General features: G+C 47.5%; 1 protein-coding gene across 4 annotated transcripts in view; it reads right to left on the bottom strand.

Moving 5' to 3' along the window:
• Positions 1-23737, bottom strand: part of ZDHHC18 (zinc finger DHHC-type palmitoyltransferase 18) — a 40251-nt gene extending 16514 nt beyond the window's left edge. For 3 of the 4 annotated variants that reach the window (XM_044667921.1, XM_044667922.1, XM_044667924.1), the window contains exons 1-3: positions 23335-23737; positions 17740-17900; positions 6293-6442 (exon numbers count right to left, since the gene is read on the bottom strand). In XM_044667921.1, the coding sequence (XP_044523856.1) occupies positions 6293-6442; positions 17740-17900; positions 23335-23639 (616 nt within the window). In that variant the 5' untranslated portion in view covers positions 23640-23737. The remainder of the gene's footprint in view (positions 1-6292; positions 6443-17739; positions 17901-23334) is intronic. The other variant, XM_044667923.1, reaches the window with a different exon arrangement.
• Between the last annotated feature and the right edge of the window lie 14 nt (positions 23738-23751).

Raw genomic sequence — 23751 nt, 5'->3', positions numbered from 1 at the left:
AGCTGTGTGATCCTGGGCAAGTCACTTAACCCCCATTGCCTAGCCCTTATCGCTCTTTTGCCTTAGAACCAACACATAGTATTGATTCTAAAACGAAAGGTAAGGGTTTATTTAAAAAAATTTTTAAAAAGAAGTGAAGGGGACCCAGCTGTTTGTGACTGGTTTTCCAGGGGAGCTAATACAAGGGACCCTCCAGATTGGGGACCTCACTTCCCCCAAGCTTGGAGGACAGGGACCTGCCCCAAGTATATGATGTTCATATTTCTGTTAAGACTATGTGACTGTGGTCTTAGCACTAACTCTTCTCTCCTAGTAGAGGTCAAATGATTGAGGAATGCTTAGCGTCTCTTGAGTTGATTGGGGAAAATCAAATATTCCTTTTTTAAAAATAGAAGAAAGACTTTAATGGAAAAACAAGCCAGAAAGAAGACCTGAAGAATTGAAGGGAACACCTCACCTGCGCCAAGAATCTGGGGAAGGGAAGGGTGGAAGGATGTCACCCAGAAGAGGGCAGGAAGAAGGGCCAGTGAACAGAAAACAAGAGGCTCTTCCTGAAGAGTGAGCTATACATCATCCAAGGAATTACAACACAGAGCCCTTGAAGCTGTGGGTGGAATTGATCCTCCAGAAGAGTGGGAAGAAGAGGAGAGGTGGAGGACTATTTCCCATCAGACTCTACAAGAGGTGGAGGCAAAGAAGACAACCACTACCCTCCTAGGCTGGCTCTTGTGGGCACCAAAGATGCTACAAGAAATGATGGTCTTTCGTCCAATGTGGTGCTCTCCTTCCTGATGTGGATTCAAGGCAAAAGATTCAGAGACAGTGGCAGATTTGCTGTTCAAGAGGAGGATTTCAATTAAAAAAACAAAACAAAAAACTCTGACCTTCTGTCTTAGAAGCAATACTATGTATCAGTTCCAAGGCAGAAGGACAGTAAGGGCTACACAATGGGGAATAAGTAACTTGTCTACGGTTACACAGCCACAAGTGTCTGGCACTTTGATTTGAACCCAAGATCTCCCAACTCCAGGCCTGGACGTCTCCACTGAACCAATTAGCTGCTCCCAAGGACTTGGATTGTTGAACCTTGGCTTAAAATACAGCAATGACAGGCCCTTGGCCATGGACAGAGAGCACCTCCCTGAAGCTGGGCAGAATGGAATTGCAGGTAGTTCTCCAGATCTAGACAGAAGGATTTGAAATTGAAGAGGAGGAGGAAGGGTGGGGAGAAAGCTTCCTCTATATGGCCACCAAGCTAGACACAAAGAGTGTAGCTCAAAGTAAGAAGACTAGCAAGGGAAGCGCCCAGAAGGAATTAGCAAGAAAATGTCTTGTCTCTGGATGACCCAAAGATCCTGACTCAAGTAGGCAAATGTGACTGCCTAGACTCAGTGGAGTGTGAACCTGGGATGGGGCTCTGGAAGGCCACACTTGATTCCAGATAAACAAGGGAGGCAAAAAGAATGGGGATAAAGTAATTCTAAATCTTAAGATGCTCTCCTGTGAGGAAATCCAGGAACACAGGGGGAAGCCTTGGGGCAAAGATCAAAGGAGGCAAAGAGAAGCAATATTGTACCCGCCAGACTACCTGAACAGAGGAAAGAGATGAGAAGGGGAGAAAGCACCCAGCCAGCCGGGAGCAGAGGCATGTCAGAGGACTCTCCAATGAGGACTCTTCAATGGAACTAGCCACAGGTCTCTTAACCTTTTCTGCCAACAGCACAGTGGCTAGTCATTTCTAGGCTTGTCTTAATGCTAATTTCATGCTTCAAAGGGTTGAGGAAACAACCAGGGAAAATTCTGGATCTGGATCTGATTCTTAAAAACATGAAGAATTTATCACTTCCTTTGACACCACTGACAAACATTTTGTAGTAAGGCTGAGATGATAATAATGGAAGCAGAGTTACTATTAATTACTACTAATTAAAGTGAGCCAAATGAGATTTGTAAAGTGCAGTGCCTGGCACAGAGTAGGCCCTGTATAAGTGGTAGCTAGTAATAGTAGTGGTAATCTGATAAAGAGTAGTAGAAATAGGAGTAGTAGTAGCAGCAGCACCTAGAATCTATCTATAACTTCAATTTTTACAAAGCACTTTACATGTTAACTCATTTGATTCTCACAACAACACTGGAAGGTAAGGACTGTTTTATTTCCATTTTACAGCTGAGGAAACTGAAGCAGACAGAGGTGATGCAACTTGCCTGGAATCATTCAGTCAGCAAGTGTCTGGCCTGACTAGAACTTAGGGCTTCCTAATTCAGTCCTGCATTCTACTCACTGTACCACTGAGCTAGCAGGGTGGAGAGAGGTTCCCTTGTCTCCCCATCCCACCAATTCTCCCCCCAACTTTTTAAAATAACCTTTAACTTCTGTCTTAGTATCAATTCTAGGCTAGGCCTGTGTTGGCAGATGTATGGCACACTTGTGGAGGGGGCTGCTCCCTCCCCCTCTCCACTGTGCCTGAGGACATTCCTCTCTTCACCCACCCCTCTGTCCAGCAGCCCAATGGGAGCGCTTCCTCCCTCTCTAGTCTAGGGTAAGGTAGTGGGGTGGCATCTGGTCTCTGGGGGAAGGCAGGGCTCAGCACATGGTCTCTAAAAAGCTTGCCATCATTGTCCTAGAGCAGTGATGGGCAAACTGCGGGACCCCTGAAATGCTGTATCTGGCCACACAACATTATTCCTAACCTGACAAATACAATGAGTAGGATACAATACAATGAAACTTCAAAAGAGTTGCCTTAGAAACAGACAGACAGATGAGCATTTCCTTTCCTTTGGCCCCCTCTTTAAAAAGTTTGCCCATCCCTGTCCTAGAGTATTGCCCAGGGGGTTGGTGATCTGCAAGGGGGCATCCCACAGACAGCAGAGAAGAGAGAACAGGGTCCTGACCTCAGGCCTTGCTAGCTGCCTCTCCCAGGGAGCTGGTACTCAAGGTAAAGAAGGTATATGCAAGAGAGTAGCAGCTGTCTTAGATGCATTCCAGGGAGCTGACCCAGAGAAGGACCAGCAGATGTGACTGCTGAGGCAGCAGTGTGATCCTCAAAGGTCATGAGAGGGAAACAGGAGAGGCAGCATTGGTCTGAAGAAGGCTGAAGGTTGTCCTGGTTTCCAAAAAAAAGGAAAGCAAAAGGGTTGGCAAATCAGAAGCCAATGAGCTTAACTTGGATTCCTGATGAGACTCTAGAAACTGTTATTAAAGGGATGGTTGGAAGACATCTAGAAAGGGAAGTGGTGATCACAAAGTGTCCACATGACTTCAACAGGCCCTGTCAGACTAATACCATTTCCATTTTTGACAGAGTTACTAAATGGGTGGTGAAGTAGAATGGCCTGGCACATATCAGCCGAGGCTAGTCAGGGAGACAGGAAAAGTTCAAACCTAGCTAACTGACCAAGAACAAGTCTTTTCATCTCTGTGAGCCTCAGGTACCTTTCTAAGCCTGGAAATTCTAGAAAGGCTGCAATCTGCACTCCTGAAGGAAATTCCCCAAATGGGAGCCCACAAATCTGGAAATAGCAGGTCCTTTACATAATGATTATAATGATAGAACAGGACAATGCTATTATGTATAATTTACCTAGAGTTTTTTAAACTCTTACTTTCCAACCTAAGAACAACTCCAAGATGGAAGAGTAAGAGCTAGGCAAACAGAGTTAAGTGACTTGCCCAAGTTCACACAGCTAGGAAGAGTCTGAGGCCAGATTTGAACCCAGGTCTTCCCAACTCCAAACTCAGGACTCTCCTCTGGGCCACCTGGCTGCCTCTATTTTACCTAAATTTTAGTGAAGTATTTGGCAGTCTCTCATGCTTTGCTTGGGGAGAAGATGGAGTAAAGTATGGCAATATGTGATATCATCACTGGGTAAATGAAGGACTGGTTAAATGCTTGGATCCAGGAAGGACTCATTTATGGACTGATATTCATTTGGAAGGTCTCCAGTGGAGTGTCCCAGGGATCAAGTAATCAATGATTTGGACAAAGGCCATTTTCAACAAAAATGGCATTTTCCTCAAGTATGCAGATGGAACAAAATTGGGAAGACAGTTACCACTAGAAAACAGAATCAAGATTTTAAGACATTTGGACAGAACTGAGATGAAGTCAGAGCTTAAAAGAAGAAATGTAATAGGAATAAATGGCAACTCTTTGATTTGGGTACCAAGTTAAGTCCCAAGGTGCTGGCTAATTGTCTATCTGAAAAAAAAAAATCTAGGGGTTTTAGTGCATTGAAAAACTCAACGTGAGTCATCAGAAAGGAGTAATAGGATAGCTAACATTCATATAACACTTACTGTAAGGCTGGCAAAGTGCTTCATGGGAGTGAACAAAGAAGTTAATGGAATCTTGGGATGCACCGAGAGAGAACAGTGCAGGGTCCAGGGCCAGAGAGCGACAGCCCTGCTGGGCTCATCGCCTGGCGCATGCCATGCTCTGAGAAGATTGCTGCTACGATGGAGTGCAGCAAGGCCGCACCTCAGAGAAGGAAGACCTACAAGTTCATATCATACGAGGATTGGCTGGAAAAGCTGGAGGTGCTCAGCCTGAGAGGAGAAGAGTGAGGGCTGGGGCTCTTTGCCGTGTTTGTGTCACAGACCCCTCCCTGGGCGATCTGGACAAACCTATAGCCTCCTTCCCAGAATTGAATTTTTAAATGCATCAAATAAAATATGTAACAGAACAACAGAAGGCAATTATAGCAAAACTGATCAAAATATTAAAAAAAAAAAACTAAATCCAATCAAGTTTATGGATCCAGGTTAAGAACCTTTGACTTGGTAGGATGTGATAGTTTGCTTTCAGTATCTGAAAGGCTGCCATGTAGAAAAGGGATTCCATTGGTTCTAGGGGGCCCCACAAAGCAAAATTAGAAATGAGAGGGAGAAGGTCAAAGGGGAAACTTTAGTTCTGAGGTAAAGGAAAAACTTCCTAACAATGAAAGCTGTCCTGAGCCCCTTTGGGCTTCCGGAGAAGGGGCTCTCTTGGAAGGGACCTGTTCCTCTTCACTGGGCTTTTAAGCAAAGGTCGAGTGACCATTTGTTAGATATATTAGGGAAAGGATTCTTGTTCAGGTTCTTGTTGGTCTAGGTGGCCCCCAAAAGTCCTCCTGAATCAGATTCAAATATTATCTAGCCCAATCTCTTAAACTCGATCCTGGCTTCCTCCCTCCCCTTCTGGAAGCCTGGTCTCTTTACTTCACACAGGCTGGGAATACCGAGCCTAATTACAAACTCGATTCTATTACTGATTGGTATGGAAGCTTTGGCTTTCTCTATTTCCAACTGTGCCAGTTAACCCTCCCCTTAGGCAACCTGGTGGCTCACTATTCTGATACCAAATTTAGTGCCTTCCCAATCAGGATGGCCCACCACAACTCAGAAGATTTGCCGGCCTCAGCCTTTCTCCCTAGCTGGGATTATAAGTATGTGCCACCAGACCTTTTTTTTTTTTTCTCTTAAAACTCTTACTTTCTGACTTAGAATAAATATAAGTATTGGTTACAAGGCAGAAGAATGGTAATGGCTAAGCAACAGAGGCTACATGACTCACCTAGAGTCACACGGCCAAGAAGTATCTGAAGCCAAACTCGAACTCAGGACCTCCCATCTCCAGGCCTGAGCCACCTTGCTGTCCTTCAAGCTCTTATTTTGTACAGAGGAGGAAGAAACTAAACCTCAGAGGCAGGAAGTCACACAGTCCTCTCTAACTCCTTCTCTGTAAAAAGGAGGACTGGGGTAGGGCTCTGAATCCTAGCTCTGTCTCAGCCATGTGACCTTGGGCAAGTCACTTGGGTCTGCCAGTTCCTCCTCAGCTAAATAAAGGAGCTGGACAGGCTGATCTCTAAGTTCCTCCACATGAAGTCAGTGACCTGAAGTCCTTGCCAGCTCTCTGATTCTGCTCTGTGGCCCAGAAGAAGTCCCTGGCTGTGCTCGGGCTCCCCACTCACACGAAAGCCACGTGGGGCCAGGGAGCAGGGGCTGGTCGCTAGGCCTGCCCAAGTCACGAGGGACACGAAGCTCGGCAGCAGGCAGCAGAAAACCTGCTCTGTGGGGCAGTCAGTTTCCCAGACCTCTCTGGGCCTCCGGGTTATTCTGTATAGAATGGGGGCCACACTACTTACGCCGTCTGCCTCACCGGAGTACTGGGAGAAGGTGCTCTGTGTGCCTGGAGCCTAAGTGAAGAGAATCCCAGGAACGACCATCTGCTTTGGCACTGGGGACTTCCAGGCTGATTCCAGACCTCCCCACAGCCCTCCCCCTCCCATCATGCCCCCAGCCCCTCCTCACCCACACAGTTGTCACACACGCTGCAATGGGAGGTCCGGGGGGGCCGAAACATCTTGCAGGTGAAGCAGTATTTCAGTTTCACCATCTGTCCATTGATCATCACCTCCTTGGTCCTTGGGGGCGGCCTGTACGTGGAATTGCCGCTGCTGTCTGCAGAGCAAGGAGAGAAAGATGGGGAGACCAAAGATCAGACCACACCAGCAGGAGGATCCTAGGGCCTATCAGGCAGGGGAGGACTCTGGGTCCCACTGACCACCAGCCAAGTGAAAAACGCTGCAGTCACATCTAGGATAATAGCAGAGACAACTCGGAGGCTTCCAGGCCAGGCCTGTGTGGAAGCTGGGCAACCACGTGTGAGGACAGAGCCGCCCTCGTCCAGGAAGAGGGTGAGCTGGACAACGTTCCAATTCAAGAAACTGTCTGATCCTATTAACCCCTAATCCAAATCAAGGCAACTAGGTGGTGTAAGAAGCCAAGCACTGGGCTTGAATTCTAATTCAGCTTCAGGCACCTACTGTGTGACCCCAAGAAAATCACTGAACCTCTGTCTGCCTCCATTTCCTTATCTGTAAAATGGGAATAATAGCAGCACTGACTTCGCACAATTATTATGAGCATCAAATAACATGCATAATGTGTTTTGCAAACCATAAAGCACTACACAAAGGCAGTATTGTTATTAACATTAGAATCACCATCACCCTCCTCAGTCATCATTGTCTCCATTTCTCTGCCTGGCTGCTTGCCTGGTGGCCAGCCCCAAAGAGTCAGCTGCTTGATGGGAACATCCATTTGTGCGTTTTGGGTTCTGCCTCTGCTCAGAATCATCCTCAGTCATCCTTCTCCTCACTGTTCCTGGCATCACCACTCTCAGGCTCCCTTGGGCCCAATACCACGAGTTCTACATTCGAATCCACTTGACAAAACCTCACAATTGGGAGGGTCTTTGGAGACCATCTGTCTCATCTCCAACATGAGCAAGGTTGGAACATCGCCCCCTTTGCCTGAAGACCTCTGGGGCATGGGGGGGGGGAGCCCTACCACCTCCCCAACCCCACCCCAGCAGCCATTCCAGCCCGAAACATCACAGAGCTCTTGGTTAACAAGCTGTTCTTCTTGACATCTTCTGACTTCTGAATTCTATCTCTGGGGCCAAGGAGAACAAATCTAATTGCTTTCTCCCAAAATGGGTCCTCAAACACTCAAAGGCTAAATCACGTCTCCCCCAGGCCTCTTCTGTCCACGATGAACACCCCTGCTTCTTTTGGCCAACATATGACACGAGCCTAAGGGCCCCTGTCTTCCTTTGGACACATTCCAGCCCATCGATGACTTTAAATGGAAGACAAGCATTCAGATGTGGCCCCCGCGGGGCAGGAGGCAGAGGGCCTATCCCCCTGTCCTGCCTTCTTGGCCCTTGTCTCTAGATGATCGCGGGAGTTTTACAGCTGCCACAGTGCTTCTGATTCACAACCAAGCCCCAAACATCTTTTGCAGACAAGTGGTTGCTCAGGCATTAGACAATGTCTAATTTGTAGGTAGGCAGTTCACTTTTTGGATCTCTATTAAATTCCATCCCAGCCTTGGCCAAATGTTCTAGTCCATCAAGACCTTTTTGGATACTCTACTAGTTATCCCTCTCAACGCTGAGTCACTTCCAATCTGCTTGTAATCACGGCTGACACCTATATGTTTTAATGTCTGCAAAGGTATTATCCCATATAAATCCTGAGAAGTGGGTGCTATTCAGATTTTACAGATGAAGAAACTAAGGCTGAGAGATTAAGTGACTTGTCCAGGGTCACAAAGTTAGTATGCATCTATGATGGGTTTTGAACACTTAAGACAGTCAAGTGGATAAAGAACTGGTCTGGTGGTCAGTAAGACCTGCTTAGGCTATATGATCCTAGACAAACTTCGGTCTTTTCATCTGTAAATGGAGATAACAGCCCTTCTCTCCCAGAGTTATTATGAAGATCAAATGGGACAGAACTGCAGGGATGGAGAGGCTCTCAGAACTCACCCAATTCTATCATTTCATAGACAAGGAGACTAAAACCTAGAGATGAGTGATCTCCCTGGAACTAGGTGCTAACCTTCCCGACTCCCATCCTGTCCAGTGTCCTTCCCATGAATCGGCCTCCTCCCAGGGCTCTTGCCTTGTTGTATTTATTGGGTATGTGCTAATACATATGTGGGCAGCTAGATGGCGCAGTGGAGAGAGCACCAGGCCTGAAGTAGGGAAGACTCCTCTTCATGAGTTCAAAACCAGCCTCAGATACTTACTAGCTTGGGTGACTGGACGAGTCACTTCACCCTATTTGTCTCAGTTTCCTTAACTGTAAAATGAGAATCTGAGAAAGAAATGGTAAACCACTGCAGGATCTCTGCCAAGAAAACCAAAAGAAGGGGGCAGCTGGGTAGCTCAGTGGATTGAGAGCCAGTCTTAGAGACTGGAAGTTCTAGGTTCAAATCTGGCCTCAGACACTTCCCAGCTGTGTGACCCTGGGCAAGTCACTTAACCCCATTGCCTAGCCCTTACCACTCTTCTGCCTTGGAACCAATATCCAAGTATTGATTCTAAGACGGAAGTAAGGGTTTAAAAAAAATTTTTTTTTAAAGAAAAGAAAGCCAAAAGGAAGCACGAAGAGTTGGACATAACTGAACAACAATATATGTATCATCTCCACTGATTGGTTGTGTAAGCTTCAGGAGAGCAGAGATTATTATTTTTGTCTTGTATCTCCAGTGCCTAACACCAGGCCTGGCCCATAATAGAAGCAGGTAAAAAATTTTATTGATTCCTCAAATCCATGCTGGATAGAGCACTGGGTCAGAAGTCAGGAAGACCCGAGTTCAAATCCAGCCTCAAACACTTACCAGCATGTGAACCTGGGCAAGCCATGTAAGCTTTATCACTTTGGTTTCCTTAATAGTAAAGGGGGAATAATGCTTGTTGTGAGATGCAAATGAGATAATATTTCTTTAAAAAAAAAAAAAAAGGTGGGTGGGAGGGGGGCAGCTGGGTAGCTCAGTGGATTGAAAGCCAGACCTAGAGACAGGAGGTCCTAGGTTCAAATCTGGCCTCAGATCTTTCCTAGCCATGTGACCCTGGGTAAGTCACTTACCCCCCCATTACCTAGCCCTAAGCACTCTTCTGCCTTGGAACCAATACAGAGTATTGACTCCAAGGTGGAAGGTGAGGGTTTAAAAAAAAAAAAAAGTACTTATCACAGTGCCTGGCTCATAGTAGTTGCTCTATAAATGTTTCTTCCTCACCCCTTTCCCCCTTGCTCCAGATCCTCTTTATAGTCACCAGCCTGGGCTATTACAGCTCTAAACTAATCTCCCTTACGCAGAGATCTGGTCATGTTCCTCCTCTATTCAAAACCTTTCACCCCTGTTGCCTACTGAATCTGGTTCAAATGCGGGAGCCTCTGATCCCCTTCAGCCTGGGGTCATCGGGGCTTTCTAGCCTTGTCCCATCAGCCTTCCCTCCACAAACCTATCCAGCCAAACTGGACCAGAGGAAACCAGCCTCGTGGCTCTTCCTCCCACAGGATACTCCGTCTACTGACCTCCCTGGCTTCCCTTAAGTCCTAACCAAAATCTCAACTTCTAAAGGAAGCCTTCTCATCCCAAAAGCATGAACCAATCCAACCATTTTGGAACTCACTCTGGAATTCTGCCCAAAGAGTTATAAAACCGTGCATGCCCTTTGACCCAGCAATACCACTATTAGGTCTGTTTCCTAAGGTGGACCAGGGAGAAGGGAAATGAACGTATATGTTCTCAAATATCATAGCAGCTTTTTTTCTTTGTGGGGGCAAAAAACTGGAAACTGAGGGGATGCCCAACAATTGAGGAATGGCTGAACAAGTTGTAGCGTGTGATTGTGATGGGATACTACTGTGAGGTAAGAAATGATGAGCAAGTTAATAAAAAAAAAACACACATGGAAAAAATTTTTTAAAAACCACACACATGGAAAGAGCTGCATGAAATTATGGAGAGGGAAGCAAGTAGAACCAAGAGAAGATTATACACAACAACAGAAATATTGTTTGAAGAATGACGTGTGTCCACATCCGGAAAAAAGTGCTGTTAAATAGAAACAAGCATGATAATAGTTGGGGTTTTTTGTTTTTAAACCTTTAGCTTCTGTCTTAAAATTGTTATTAAGTATTGGTTCCATGGCAGAAGTTAGGGCTGGACAGTGCCCAGAGTTGTATAGTCAGGAAGTTTCCAGTGCCACATTTGAACCCAGGACCTCCCATCTACAGTTCTGGTGCTCTATCCACTGAGCTACCTAGCTACCCCTCATATATCTTTTTTTTTTTTTTTTTTTTTAAATTTTAAACCCTTAACTTCTGTGTATTGACTTATAGGTGGAAGAGTGGTAAGGGTAGGCAATGGGGGTCAAGTGACTTGCCCAGAGTCACACAGCTGGGAAGTGTCTGAGGCCGGATTTGAACCTAGGACCTCTCATCTCTAGGCCTGGCTCTCAATCCACTGAGCTACCCAGCTGCCCCCACTCATATATCTTTTTGTTAAATGATACTTTCTCCAGGGCAGGGAGCCGAGGGAGGAAGGAAGAGAGCTGGAAACTTTAAGGTAACAAACACGTTAGTTAATTAAAAATAGTGATAAAGGAAGCCTTCCCCAACCCCTCATAATTCTAGTGCCTTCCTTCTTTTCGTTATTTCCAGCTTTTCCAGTCTATAGCTTGTCTATACATAGTTATCTGTGTGCTGTCTCCCCTGGTAGCCTGGGAGGTCCTTGAAGGCAGGGCTGGTACACAGTAAGTGCTTGTTTAATAAGTGCGTTAATAACAGGTAATGAAGACTCAGTGAAGGGTCCATGCCATGGGGCAGTTTTATCAGGTGACAGGGCTACCTGGTGGATGAAAAAGGGCTAGTAGCAAAATGCCTTGGAGTCAGGAAGAACTGAGATCAAAACCGGCCCCAGCCACTTTTCTAGCTGTGTGACCGTCTCAACGTCTTCATCAGTAAAATGAGGAAGTAGGACTTGATAGTCTTTATTTTTTTAAACCTTTACCTTCTCTCTGTCTTAGTATCAGTTCCAGTGGCTCTATCCATCTAACTCTGTAAACTCCATACAGTCCCTTCCACCTCTCAGGAAGCTAGACCTAGGTTCAAGTATGGCTTCTGGCACATCCTGGCTCTACGACCCTGGGCAAGCCATTTAAGGAAAGGTTCCAAGAACAATGACAAAGGAAATGCTTTTCTGGGAGCTCCTTTTATCAATGAAATGATAGCCTGGATAGGGAAGGGGAAAAAAAAAAAAGAAGAATCCCTGACTTATATTTGACCCTGTTTCTGCAGGGCTGGCCTCCATTTACACTGTACAGTGATCAAGTGAAAAGCTCTCTGGCTTTGGAGTCAGAGGTCCTAGGTTCAAATCCCACCCTGAGCAGGTCACCATTTGTCTGGGTCCCTCTAAAATACCCAAAGGAATAATCTTGTTAGTGCCTTGTTTGTGCCGCCCTGGGAGCCCCAGTTTCACTGACGGGATCAGCACTGGAGGGAGGGACACTAGGAGTGGAAGGGGCGTTCTCCCCCCACCTGCCCAGGATACTTCATGCATTCCTACAGAACTTCATTCTAAAGGATGGTCAGATCTGCTGATCTAGAGGTTGCCTCTAGGATAGGTTAAATGGGCTTCTGTGGGCTGGCCCTAGGCATTAACCTCCTCTGAGAACAGTACTTCTAAGAGAAATCCTTCCATGTTCCAAACACCCATATGCAGGCTGGGAAGTGCCATTGTTCTTTGTGTCTCTTGCAGTGCCTAGCACAGTGCTCTGAACAAGAGTGGGCACAGAATAGCTGTGGAATGAAAGAACGTGCACTGGCCTTCCCACGGGTCTTCCCCAGGCAGAGAGGAGCCAGCCTGGGGCTGGGCAGGTAGGTGGAAGGAGAGAGAAAGAGGAAGAGACTCAGCGTGCCCTAATCCAAGCGAAACCCAAGAACAGAACTTTCGGACGTTCAGATTTCCTACTTCATCAAACCTACCCCCTATAAAAGGAAGTGAATCTTTTCACACCCAACTTCCCCAGGCTCCGAAGGATGGGGGAGGATGAAAGAGGAGCTATCGAGCCAGAAGTGTGGGTGTTGCTGAGGTCAGAGTGAGAAATGTCACGGTGGAGAGAGGAATGGAGGCGCCGGCGTTCTGGGCTCATTCTGGGCAGCGAGGTAGAAGAGAAAGCCCAGCAGCCTCCAAAGGGAGACTTGCCCCATGGCTGGAAAGCGCCGTTTGCTGCCCATGTGAGCTGGGCTAACTCAGAGAATCGCAGAATTAGACGGGACTGCTGAAGTGATTTAGTTCAACTTGTGTATAAACGGAAATCCCTTTCTCAGTCCCACCCTGCAGGGCTCTTGGGCCCAACCTAAAGACCTCCTAATGAACTCCATTCCGCTTAGGATCACAGCGTTAGAGGCCATCAAATCATTTTACAAAGAGGAAACCAAAGCACAGGAAGGTTGGGGGACCTGCCCAAGATCAAACAGCTAATAGGTATCTGAGATAGAGGGGCAGTTGGAGGCAGTGGATAGAGTGCCAGGCCTGGAGGCAGGAAGACATGGGTTCAAATCTAGCTTCAGACACGTCCTACTTGTATGGCCCTCGGTAAGTCACTTAACCTCCAATGCCTAACCCTTGCTGCTCTTCTATATTAGACATGTTACTAGGAGAGAAAGTAAGGATTTAAAAAAATTAAAATAAATACCTGAGATAGTATCTGAGCCCTATTCTTGCTGAGTCCCAGGCCACTGTTCTGTGCACTATATACCGCAATGCCTTTCTACTTCTGTACATCTCTGATTGTTGGGAAGGCTGTTCCTTTAATTGAGCCCCAAACCTGCCTTTCTACTCACTCTTCGTACTTCTGTCCTCTAGGGCCCAGCAGAGCAAGGCTGATCCTGCTACAGACTGCTAGTATGTATATATCTCCGCTTCCCTTAGAGCCTCAGTTTCCTCTATAAAATGGGGTGCTGGGAAGAAAATGCTGTAGGGGCTATCTCTCTGTGAAGATACCCCTGAGAAGTGAGAGAGCAGAGCCCTCCCTGAGGGCTCTTCCCTAGAATCCCGCTGCTACACTGAGTTTCCCAACTTCTGATTAGGATTCCAACCCTGTAGTGTAGGAATTCTAAGGGTAAAGGAAAACATTTCCCATTACGAATGGCTGAAGGGAACAAACTCCACCATCTTTATTCTGAAAATCATTTCACTTGGCTCACTGTTGCCAGGACTTGGAGCTTCAATAACCTTTCTTGTGAAGAAGAGCTCCACGGGGAGCTGGGGGTGGGGGCGGCTGCCTCAGGGAACCCTGATGGGAATACTTTCATCAATAGCTGAAAGCTCAATGTTGAGCCCCAGAGATGGAACTGAATGAACTCAAGGATGGGCAACCTGGTACCAAGTCATTCAGGCCCTGAAGGACTACTGCCCCTGCCCCTTCTCTACCCTCCTAATGATCTTCAGACACGTTCAGTGGCTTAAATATCACCAAACGGGAAGCCAGAATCTGGAAGTTATTCCTGGGGCCACACTTGGATCCAATCATAGAAACAGAAACTCACATCATTCTAAGAGTGGGGAGGGAGCATGGAACACAGAACATGGCAGGGAGAAGGGACCTCAGAACATAGAACATCAGAGTGGGGAGGAGTTTAGGGCACAATAGCACAGAGGGAAGAGACTGCAGAACACAGGCATCCAAGTGGGAAGGGACCATAGAAAGCATTCCTTCAGCAGGAATGGATTACTCGCCTACCACAAGACTACAGACACTGTGGAACATGCTATGGATCCAAAGAAAAGAGGAGAGTCCTTGTCCTCAGTGACTTGGGGGTCCTTAGGTTAGACTTCCTGGGTTTCCTGAGCTCTGGAGTGCTGAAGGAAGCTAGGGGAATGCATGAAGAGGGAGAGCACACCAGGCAAGAAGGAGGGCAGAGAAATAAGGGGTGTACAGGTAATAGCGAATAAGTGAGCTAGTCCAAGAGGCAGCTCAGTGGATAGAGAGCTGGGCCCGGAGTCGGGAAGGCCTGAGTCCAAATCTGGCCCCAGATGTTTATTAGCTGTGTGACTCTGAGCAAATCACTTAACCTGAATCCACTGGAGAAGGAAATGACAAACCAGTATAGTATCTTCACCAAGAAAACCCCATGGACAGTATTAGAGTGCTATATAGGTCCATGGGATCATGAAGAGTCAAACAAGATCGAACAACTGAGCAACAAAGAGCTTGCTGAACCCCTTCACTTCAGAATGGAGGAAGCTGAAATCTGGTATGACAGATGTTAACATGCCTAACTTGGAGTCAGGAGAGCTGAGTTCAAAATCCACCTCAGACACTGACTAGCTATATGTTCTATGACAAGTCATTTACATTTCTCTGACTTGTTTGCCTCATCAATCAAATAAGAATATTGGAAGCACTTACTTCCCCAAGCTGTTGTGAGGGAAGCATGTTACCAACCTCAGAATGGCTCTATAAAGGGCAGCTCTTATTATGGAGAAACTAAGGCTGACAACCCAGCATCCAGGAGATTACTAGCATAACCAGGCCCTGGGCCTGCTCTCTCCTCTCTAAGGCCCACCAATGTTTTCCTCTCTAACCACCCAAAACTCTGTAAACATGTTGTCTTCCCCATTAGAGAATGTAGCATTGAGGGCAAGAACTACTGGTGCCTTTCTTTATATCTACAGAGCCTGGCATGGTGACTGGCAGACAGTAAACATTCAATAAACATTTTGGGATTGACTCAGTTGATCCCAGACTCAGGGCTCAATTATTTCAACAACTTTCCCATCCCAAGACTCTGGCTTTCAGCTTTCCCTCCTCCCTTCGTCCCAGGTTCTTGGGAAATCATAGCCAATTCTACAAAATCAAATTAGCCAGGTCGAAGTTCCTATGTTTATCATTATACAAGTTATCTTGCCCTTCATCACACTGGAATCATAGCATCTCAGTATGGGAAGGAACCTTAGACCACCCTGTCCAGCCCTTACCTGAGGCAGCAACCCCATAAGGCCCAGGTGGTAGGCAGCCTCTGCTTTTGGAGCCCTGGGAATGGGGCACTCAGAGCCTTAGACCCAGCCCATTCCACTTCTGAACAGTTCTCACTAGAAGGCTGTTTTATTCTCATAGTGAGCCCAAATGTGCCCCTTAGTAAATTCTGTTCACTGCTGCCCTCTGCCCCACGACAAATCTTCAGATATCTGGAGACAGCTACCAGGACCTTTTTCCCCTGAGTCTTTCCTTCTAGATGTTAAATGTTCCAAGTTCCTTCAACTTTAAGTCAATGGCAGGGGCAGCTAGGTGACTTGGTGGCTAGAGAGCCAGACCTAGAGTTGGGAAGATCTGGGCTCAAATCTGGCCTCAGACACTTCCTAGCTGTGTGATCCTGGTCAAGTCACTTAACCCGTAATGCCTAGCTCTTACTACTTTACTTAGTATGGATTTTAAGCCTTTAAGGTAAGGACTTTAAAAAAAAAAAAAGAAAAGAAAAGAAAAAAAGAAAGTCAGAGACATAGGCCACAGCTCCTTACTATCTTGGTCCCCCACCCTACAGATGCTCTAGATTGTCAGAGTCCCTTCTAGAATGCAGTGCCCAGAACTGGATATCTGAAATCTGGAAGGCATCCATCTATGTAGAAGATGGCAGACCTATGGTCTCCCTCAATCTAGATATTGGGCTTCTATTCCTTCCAGCAAGAGCAAGAGGATCTGGGTGTCAGGCTGCTACCCCTTAGGCGGCTGTGATGCCGGGTCTTGCTCCTAGTGGTATCAGACGGGGTGGGTGTGCCTCAGTTTAGTCTCCAGATAGAATGTGACAGCCAAGATGACCAGATCTACCACGGGGCAAAGCATGGCCTCATGCATCTTGCCACACACTGACATCTGAAGGTAAGGCCTCTTCTGATCCCTCCATCTGGTATCCTCTTTCCAAACATCACCTTGTATCTCTCTTGTATATACCTGTGCTGACATGTACCTGGCTTCTTCCCTGCAGAATGCACGTTCCCTGGAAGGACTGCTGCTGATTGACTGTTCTATGGTCACATTCATTTTTTTAGGCTGTCACAACACATCCAAGTTCCTTTTGGGCAAGGATTCTGCCTCTTCTAGCCCTTTCTGTCGCAGCCTTTCTCCCAGTGGGGCTCAGGCAGTGGTGCCTATCAACCTCGAGGCTGTCCAAGGAAGCTGGGCTCCTGGCTCACATCTTTCTCTTCTGGGCCCCAAGAGCCCCAAATCCTCCTTTTTCCACCACCCACAGGGAATACTTCCCCAGCCTCTCCAAAGTTTTGGACCCTCTTAAAGGCAGGGTGGAACCTAGTAGCCACATCCTACACTTCTCCCAGCTCTCTAGTTTGAATGGCCTAGAAGTTCCCGAAGACCCAGAGGCTATGAAACATTTCAAGTCTCCACCTTCAAAAGGAATGACCTCTCCAGCTAGGGCAACCCAAAAGGCAATTCAAAAGAGAGCGGAGCCCTCCCCCACAAGGGCTCAGACAACCTGGGGCTTATCTCTGAGCTCACAGAAGGCTATAGGGTGGGAGCCACTGGCGCTCAGGCTCCCCCTCGGACAGATCATGGACAATCCTTTTGGTGATTATCCCTATAGAGGCCGGGGCAAGCTGCACAGACTCCATTTACTCAGCAGGCCCAGAAAGGAAGGATCTTGGAGCTAATAATAAACAAAGCCCAGCACAGGTCTGGGTGATGTGCCCTGGTAAGGGGAGGAAGGAAGCTGAGGGCAGGAGAGAAGGCGATGACAACAGAGGGGAGTGTCTGGGATGGGCCTGGGCAGCCAGAGCTAGGAGATGAGGAAGGTGAGCAGGGAGGAAGGAAGAGCTGTTACATTAGTTTTCCCCCTCCCTCCACCTCACTCTGCAGTTATCACTGAGGAGCCAAATGACTTCCTGTGCCAAGAAGCCATGGTGCTCTGACATTCAAAGGCCACCGGGGCACCCTAGAGTCAGCTGGGAGCTTATAAGTCCACTTCAAAGGCCCTGGGATGGAGAAAGGAGCCAGCCCCCCCCCCCCCCCGGAAGCCCAGAGGTGACAGAGTCAAGCAGCAGCTCCTCACAGGAAGGAGCCGGAGATGGGGGAGTCTAAGACGCCAGCAATGCCTTCTGATAGCCCAGGAATCTGCTCGGTGGCTTAGGCGGAAAGGGCACAGCCCAAACACAGAGTGTGGGCCTGGCCCTCGGAGTTTCCCATTTCCCCATTAATATCATGAATGGTCATTGTAGCGGTAGTCGCTGGCACACGGAGAATGCTTTAAGCTCGGGGAGGGGGATCTTCCACTCCCTCCTCTAGAATGATGCCCTGCAGGCCCACCCCATCCCCCTGCCATGTGGCCTCAGACATGTGGCTCAGGAGGGGGCACCTCAGGCTGGGGCTCGAAGGAAGGCAGCCTCACCAATCTGTTTCTCCAGGGCGGCCGCCTCACTGGGCGTAGCTCGGGGCAGGATCCCAGGATCAGTGAAGCTTGTCTGAAGCAGGCAGCTCATGACGAAGAAGAAGAGGATGCCCGCGATGATGGGGATGGCCAGGGTCAGATGATGGGCCAGGAAAGGGCAGCTACAACAAAGAGAGAGACTGGGTCAGGCCACACCACACCCCCCGCCTTGACCTCAAAGGATCCTGGCCCTCTGCAGCCGGTCAGGCACGGGCGGCCTTGGAGCTGCAGGGCTCTCGGAGGCCATCAAATCTCCATCTTAGAACTTCTCAATGGAAGAGGCCCAGAACCCTGCGGGTTTTGGGGCTTTGGTACTCGTTTCCAAAGAAGCCCAGTTACTGCCACTCTAGATGGGTCCAGGGTCTGTCCTCCCGCCAAAGAGTATCCCAGAAGAACGGGATTCAATGGCAATAACCAGCATGGAGAGCTTGGACTGTCAGAACTACTTCTGACCTCCGAGTTCTCCCTCCTCCAACTATCCTTCAACCTGCTGCTAGAATATCTTTCATCTAGATCTGGACACATGACGCTGGGGCTACACATTCTTCTGAGGCCCCTATGGTCTATAGAATTGCCTATGCTGGATAGATTGCCAGGCCTAGGCTCTAGAAGATCTGAGTTCAAATCCTGCCTCCAACACCTACTTAGCTGTACGACCCTGGACAAATCACTTCACTGCTCTGAAGCTCAATTTCTTCTTCTTCTGTAAAATGGGGATAGTAATAACCTCTCCCTCCCGGGGGAGCTGTGAGGCTCAAAGAAGGTAACATGTAAAGCACTTTGTAAACCATAAAGCACTATCAAAATCTGAGTCATGAATACAGTTCAAACCACCAGGTCTGGCACTTAAGGCTCTGCGTGACTCCCTACCTTTCTGACCTAGTCTCCTCCCATCACTTCCTTCCATGGATTCCTACCCTCCAGCCAAACTGGACAAGCCTCTGCCCTTCTTCCGACTGTCCATCACTCCCCTGCCTTTATGGCTTGGCTCACCCTAGTCCCTCTGCCTAACCCTTTTCTCTTCTCTTTAGCTGAAGACTTCTTACTTCCAATTCGAAGGCTGCATCCTCCATGAACCTTTCCCAGATCTCCAAGTCAGTGCTGGCTTTTCTCCTTGGGCTTCACTCTGCACTGGCTTTTATAATTTTCTAGTGTACTGCCGATAAGAAGTACTGTGCAAAGTATTCTTTATTGGGGTCCTATACAAGAGTGACGTTTAGTTACATGAGCCCAGGGACTTCATTAAAGCTAAACTCTGCATTTCTTGCACTGCTGAGAACACAGAAGGAAATGAGGCCATGTGGTGTCCCTCAGGAGAACGTAAATTCCTTTCTTGGGGGAGCTCTACTAAACCTGTTCAGCCTTCTGGAGAGGAGTTTTGAACTAGACTTCAAAATGATTAAACCATGCATACCCTCCGACCCAGCAATAACTCTACTATGTCTAGACCCCAAGCAGATCAAAGGAAAAGGATCCACACGTACAAACAAGAATTAGAAATTGAGGGAATGTCCATCACCCGGGGCATGGCTGAACAAGTGTGCATATGACGGTGATAGAATACTATTGGGATTTTCAAAAATGACAAAGATGGTTTCAGAAAAACCTGGGAAGACTTATGTGAACTAAGCAAAGTGAAGTGAGTAGAACATTGTACACAGTATCAGCAATATTGTAGCAAGACTTAGTTACACTGTATCTGATCAATACAATGATCCACTACCATTCCAAAGGACTCCTACTAATGTAAAATGCTATCTGACTTGAGAGGGAACTGAGAAACTCTGAGTACAGTGTGAAATACATTGTTTTCCTCTTTCTTTCTTTTTCTTGTCTTTTTTTTGCTTGTTTGCAATGTGGCTACTATGGAAATATGTCTTGCCAAACTTCATATGTATACAGGGACCCTATTTCTTGCCTTCTCAAAGGGTGGAGAAGAAGGTAAAGAGAGGGAGAGAATTTGGAACTGAGAATAAAAATAAACAAACATGTCCCAAAGGGTGTGACAGATTAAAAAATATATATATATATGTATGTATCAGCACAGTGGCAGGAAGCAGACAGTTCACTCTCTGGGCATCTCTCTGGCGGTGCCTACAATCATGAATGGCAATTGCTTGCCCTGAGGGCTGGGTTTCCAGGGACAAGTCACCCAAGCCTGTCAGATTCTGCTCTATGAACCTCACTTGGGACCCATTTTCAATGCAAGAAATCTAACCCAGTAAGCCTCTGCCCTGACCTTTTCCTTCCCCAGGAAGCTAATTTACATACAACCTTATCTTAGAGCACAGCTAGACAGAACAGTGGATAGAGCACTGGACTTGGAATCGGGAAGACTCATCTATCTTCATGAGTTCAAATTCAGCCTCAGAAACTTCTTAGCTGAATGACTCTAGGCAAGTCACTTAACTCCATTTGCCTCAGTTTCTTCATCTGGAAAATGAGCTGGAAAAGGAAATGGCAAAACACTGCAGTATCTTTGCCAAGAAAACCCCAAATGGGATCACAAAGAGTCTGTAATGACTGAACAACAATAGGTACATCTTGGGGGTTTGAGGTAGTCATTAGAACTAGAAGGGACCTTAGAGGTCATCAGTTCCAAACAATTCATTTTTAGAAATGAGGAAACAGAGGCACAGAAAGTGGAAACAACTTTGTAGCCCTCCATCTCATTTTACAGAGGAAATAGGCTGAGAGGAAAAATATTTTGCCTAAGGCCACACAGTTTGTTGGTGGCACAGGCAAGACTGAAACCTGGGTCCCCAACTCTGAGTCATATTCTCTTTCCCTGGGACGCCATTATCACTGTGAAATCATCCAGTAATGGGGTGCCATATGCTGTCGATACTGACTCTATGCTCACAACTACTTTCAATGATCAGATATGATTCTTTGAGTGCACTCTAGTTCTCACAATTGGTACTAATTACCAACATTTTTTTGTGATAGCAACTCCCACTGCTACCCCACTAAGTCTTGGCCTAGGTAAGCAGTTTCCTCAACCTTCAAACTCTCAAACCAAACTTTTATCTCACTCAGGAAACAAAGAAAACAAAAACCCAACAGTTTTACCATAAGCTTTTCATACCCAAAGTTCTTGGTCTCACTCTTGTCTCAGGCAAAGTGAGCACCAAATAATGATGTTCACCAGCCCAAGGGAATACCCTGACTAAATTGCCTGACCTAAATTCCATATTCCAGAGCCATGGGGCTCTGCCATCCCAAGGACCACTGCCTACAGCCTAGGCTCCAGAGCTAGCTTAAAGAGATCTGAGAGAGTGCTTGGTCTCTTCCCTCCCCTTCACCAGGGCACAAATGGGGTAGGTAGTCCTACTTAAAGGCATTTTTAAACTACATTCCCAACTTGCTTCAAAGGGAGCTGAAAAAGTTTCCCCTCCCACTCTGCAGGCACTGAAGTGGGCAAGCTGGGGGAAAAAAACGAAACGGTTATGAAACAGATCTAAGGATCCCACTTAAAGCAAACAGGGCTCCTGGCATGTTCTCTTCTCACAACACCAACCCCTGAACCCTTCACCTTGCCCTGTCCTAGCAGGGAAAGGAAATTAGGTAAACAGGGAAAGGAAACTAGGTCATGTAAGGGGGTAGGAAAGAAGGTGACTTCTCTCTCACCTTTGTCTCAAATAATATTTGGCAGGGGAGACTAATAAGTGATGCTGGAGGCCACTAAAATGTGGGCTGTCATACCATGATGGAGTAATGAAGTCTTTCTAGGTCTAGGAAAAGATACAAAGGGAGGGGAGGAAGAAGGGAGAAGGCACAATAGGGCAGGAAAAGGCAGGGCTGATCCAGGTAGAAGGCTATATAGAAAAATATTCCCTGACACTTTTGAATGATTTTAGTCCTAGTTTCTCTACCTGCAAAATGGAAAAACTAGATTAATACCTATGTCAGACCCATCCTCATAAGGATGTGGGGAAGTTAAAAAAAATCCTCTAAGGATCAACAAGAACAGCCACATGAGGGTACTTCAAGTTCTACCCCAAAAGGATATCAAGAACTTGTTGTTATTCATATATCAGGATGATCTAAAGAGATAATTACATGAGACAAGAGAATTAGGGCTGGAGAAATCAGAAAGAAGGTGAAAGAACACTGAGTAGGGAGACTGAGGAAGACTGGGGACTAGGGAAAAGGATGATAGTGGTTTAGTGGATCCCAGAAGAAAAGTGAAGAGAAGACCAAGAGAGACCAAGGGGCCTGAAGTAAGAGCAGGAAGAATATGGGAAGTCTTCGAGAGATCATGGGAGAGACAGAGATAACAAAGGAATGTTGGGGAGTGAGGAAAAGAAAGATGAATCCTAAGAGAAGGATGGAGGATGACTGAGATAGAAATGACTAAAGGTGAAAGTTTAATCAGAAGAGGCCAGAGAGATTAGAAAGGGCATGACTAAAGTAGGAAAGGGAAATAATAAGATGGATAGAGATGACTGAACGGGCCATGGAGCATGGGCTGGAAATGACCAAGAGAGTTGGAGATTAAAAACCAAAGAAACTGAGACTTGGATGTCATTTTAGAGAGCATCTAAACACAATTTGGACCTATATCAAATGCCACCTACAGTCTCCCCAAGAAGTGCTCATTGGGACTTTTCCTGAGACCTCCAATGAGAGGCCAGAATCTACTCTCTCCTAAAGTGGCTCACTGCCTTACTACAGAGCATTAATTATTAGAAGATGGCTGAAAGGGAGATTACCTAGAAGAGAATGGGAAATGAGATAACCAAAAGAATCAGAGGAGACTGTGGGGAAGGAAAGGGGGCCTGTTGGGACATGGCTGGGCAGAAATGACCCAAAAGAGTATAAAGGAGATTGGGGCAAGGAGGGTCAGAAGAAGAAGAGATAGGAGAAAAAGACTCGGGATGGGCAGAGGACAGAAGGGTGGGAGGAAATGACCCAAGGGGACCAGAGGATGATGTAGAGATAAGAAAGGATGACCCGAGGGAGCCAGAGAATATAGATAAAAGGAGATGATTGGAGAGAGTCCTAGGGAATAGGAATGGGAGACAATGATCTAAGGAGGGGGGTAGGAATGGGTAGAGATGAAAGTGGGGTGCAGATAGGGTTGATAACCCAAAGGGGGTCAGGGGTTAGGGATGGAAGGAAATGACTCAAAGGAGACAAGTGTGCACACGTATGGGTAGAGATGATGGAAGGAGGTGCAAATGGGGAAGGGATGGAAGAAGATGATCCAAAGGGTCATGGTCAGGGAAATAGGAAGGAAAGAGATAACCCAAGGGAAACAATGAGAATAGGGATGGCTAGAGATGATGGCGGTGGGGTGCAGATGGAGTAGGGATGTAAGGAGATGACCAAAGGGAGCCAGAGACACAGGAATGAGTAGAGATGCCCCAAGAAGACAGAGGGAGCAAGGTTGGGTGGAGCTGAGCAAAGGGAACAGAGGACAAGCGGGATGACGGTGACCGAGTGGCCTAAGGAGGAGGGATGGAGATGACGGCATTGGCCGCTGGAGACAAGGGGTGGAGGTGGCGGACCGCGCGGGGGCTGGGCTGCTGCCGGCGCCCCCTACTCACTCACTCGAAGATGAAGAAGAGCGTCGTAGTGGTGACGATGAGCAGGACGGTGAGCGCGAAGACGCTGCCGTGCCCGGCCAGCATAAGGCGGCCGCCGCAGTAGAAGCGGTTGCGGCCCGGGAATACCTCCCATTTGCGGCAGGGTCGGGTGGAGGTAGCAGGAAGAGGGGCAGCTGCGGTGGGGCCCGGGACCGAGCTCCGCCTGAGGGGCGTAGGGGGCGGCCCAGAACCGGAGCCGGAGCGTGGGGTACTGGGCGGCGGCGGCGGGGCGGCCCCGGGGCGGATCTGCTGGTACTCGCACTCCTTCATGCGGCCGCGGCCTGGGCTTCGCCTCCGCCCCCCGACGCCCTGCGGGCCGAGCCGGGTGGACGAGCGGACGGACAGATGGCCTGGCCGGGACCAGCTGCGGCGGCAGCGGCGG

The sequence above is a fragment of the Gracilinanus agilis genome, chromosome 3 (genome assembly GCF_016433145.1).
Source record: "Gracilinanus agilis isolate LMUSP501 chromosome 3, AgileGrace, whole genome shotgun sequence".
NCBI classification, from domain to species: Eukaryota; Metazoa; Chordata; class Mammalia; order Didelphimorphia; family Didelphidae; genus Gracilinanus; species Gracilinanus agilis.
Note: the sequence above shows the minus strand (reverse complement) of the source record. Positions and strands in the feature narration are given on the sequence as shown.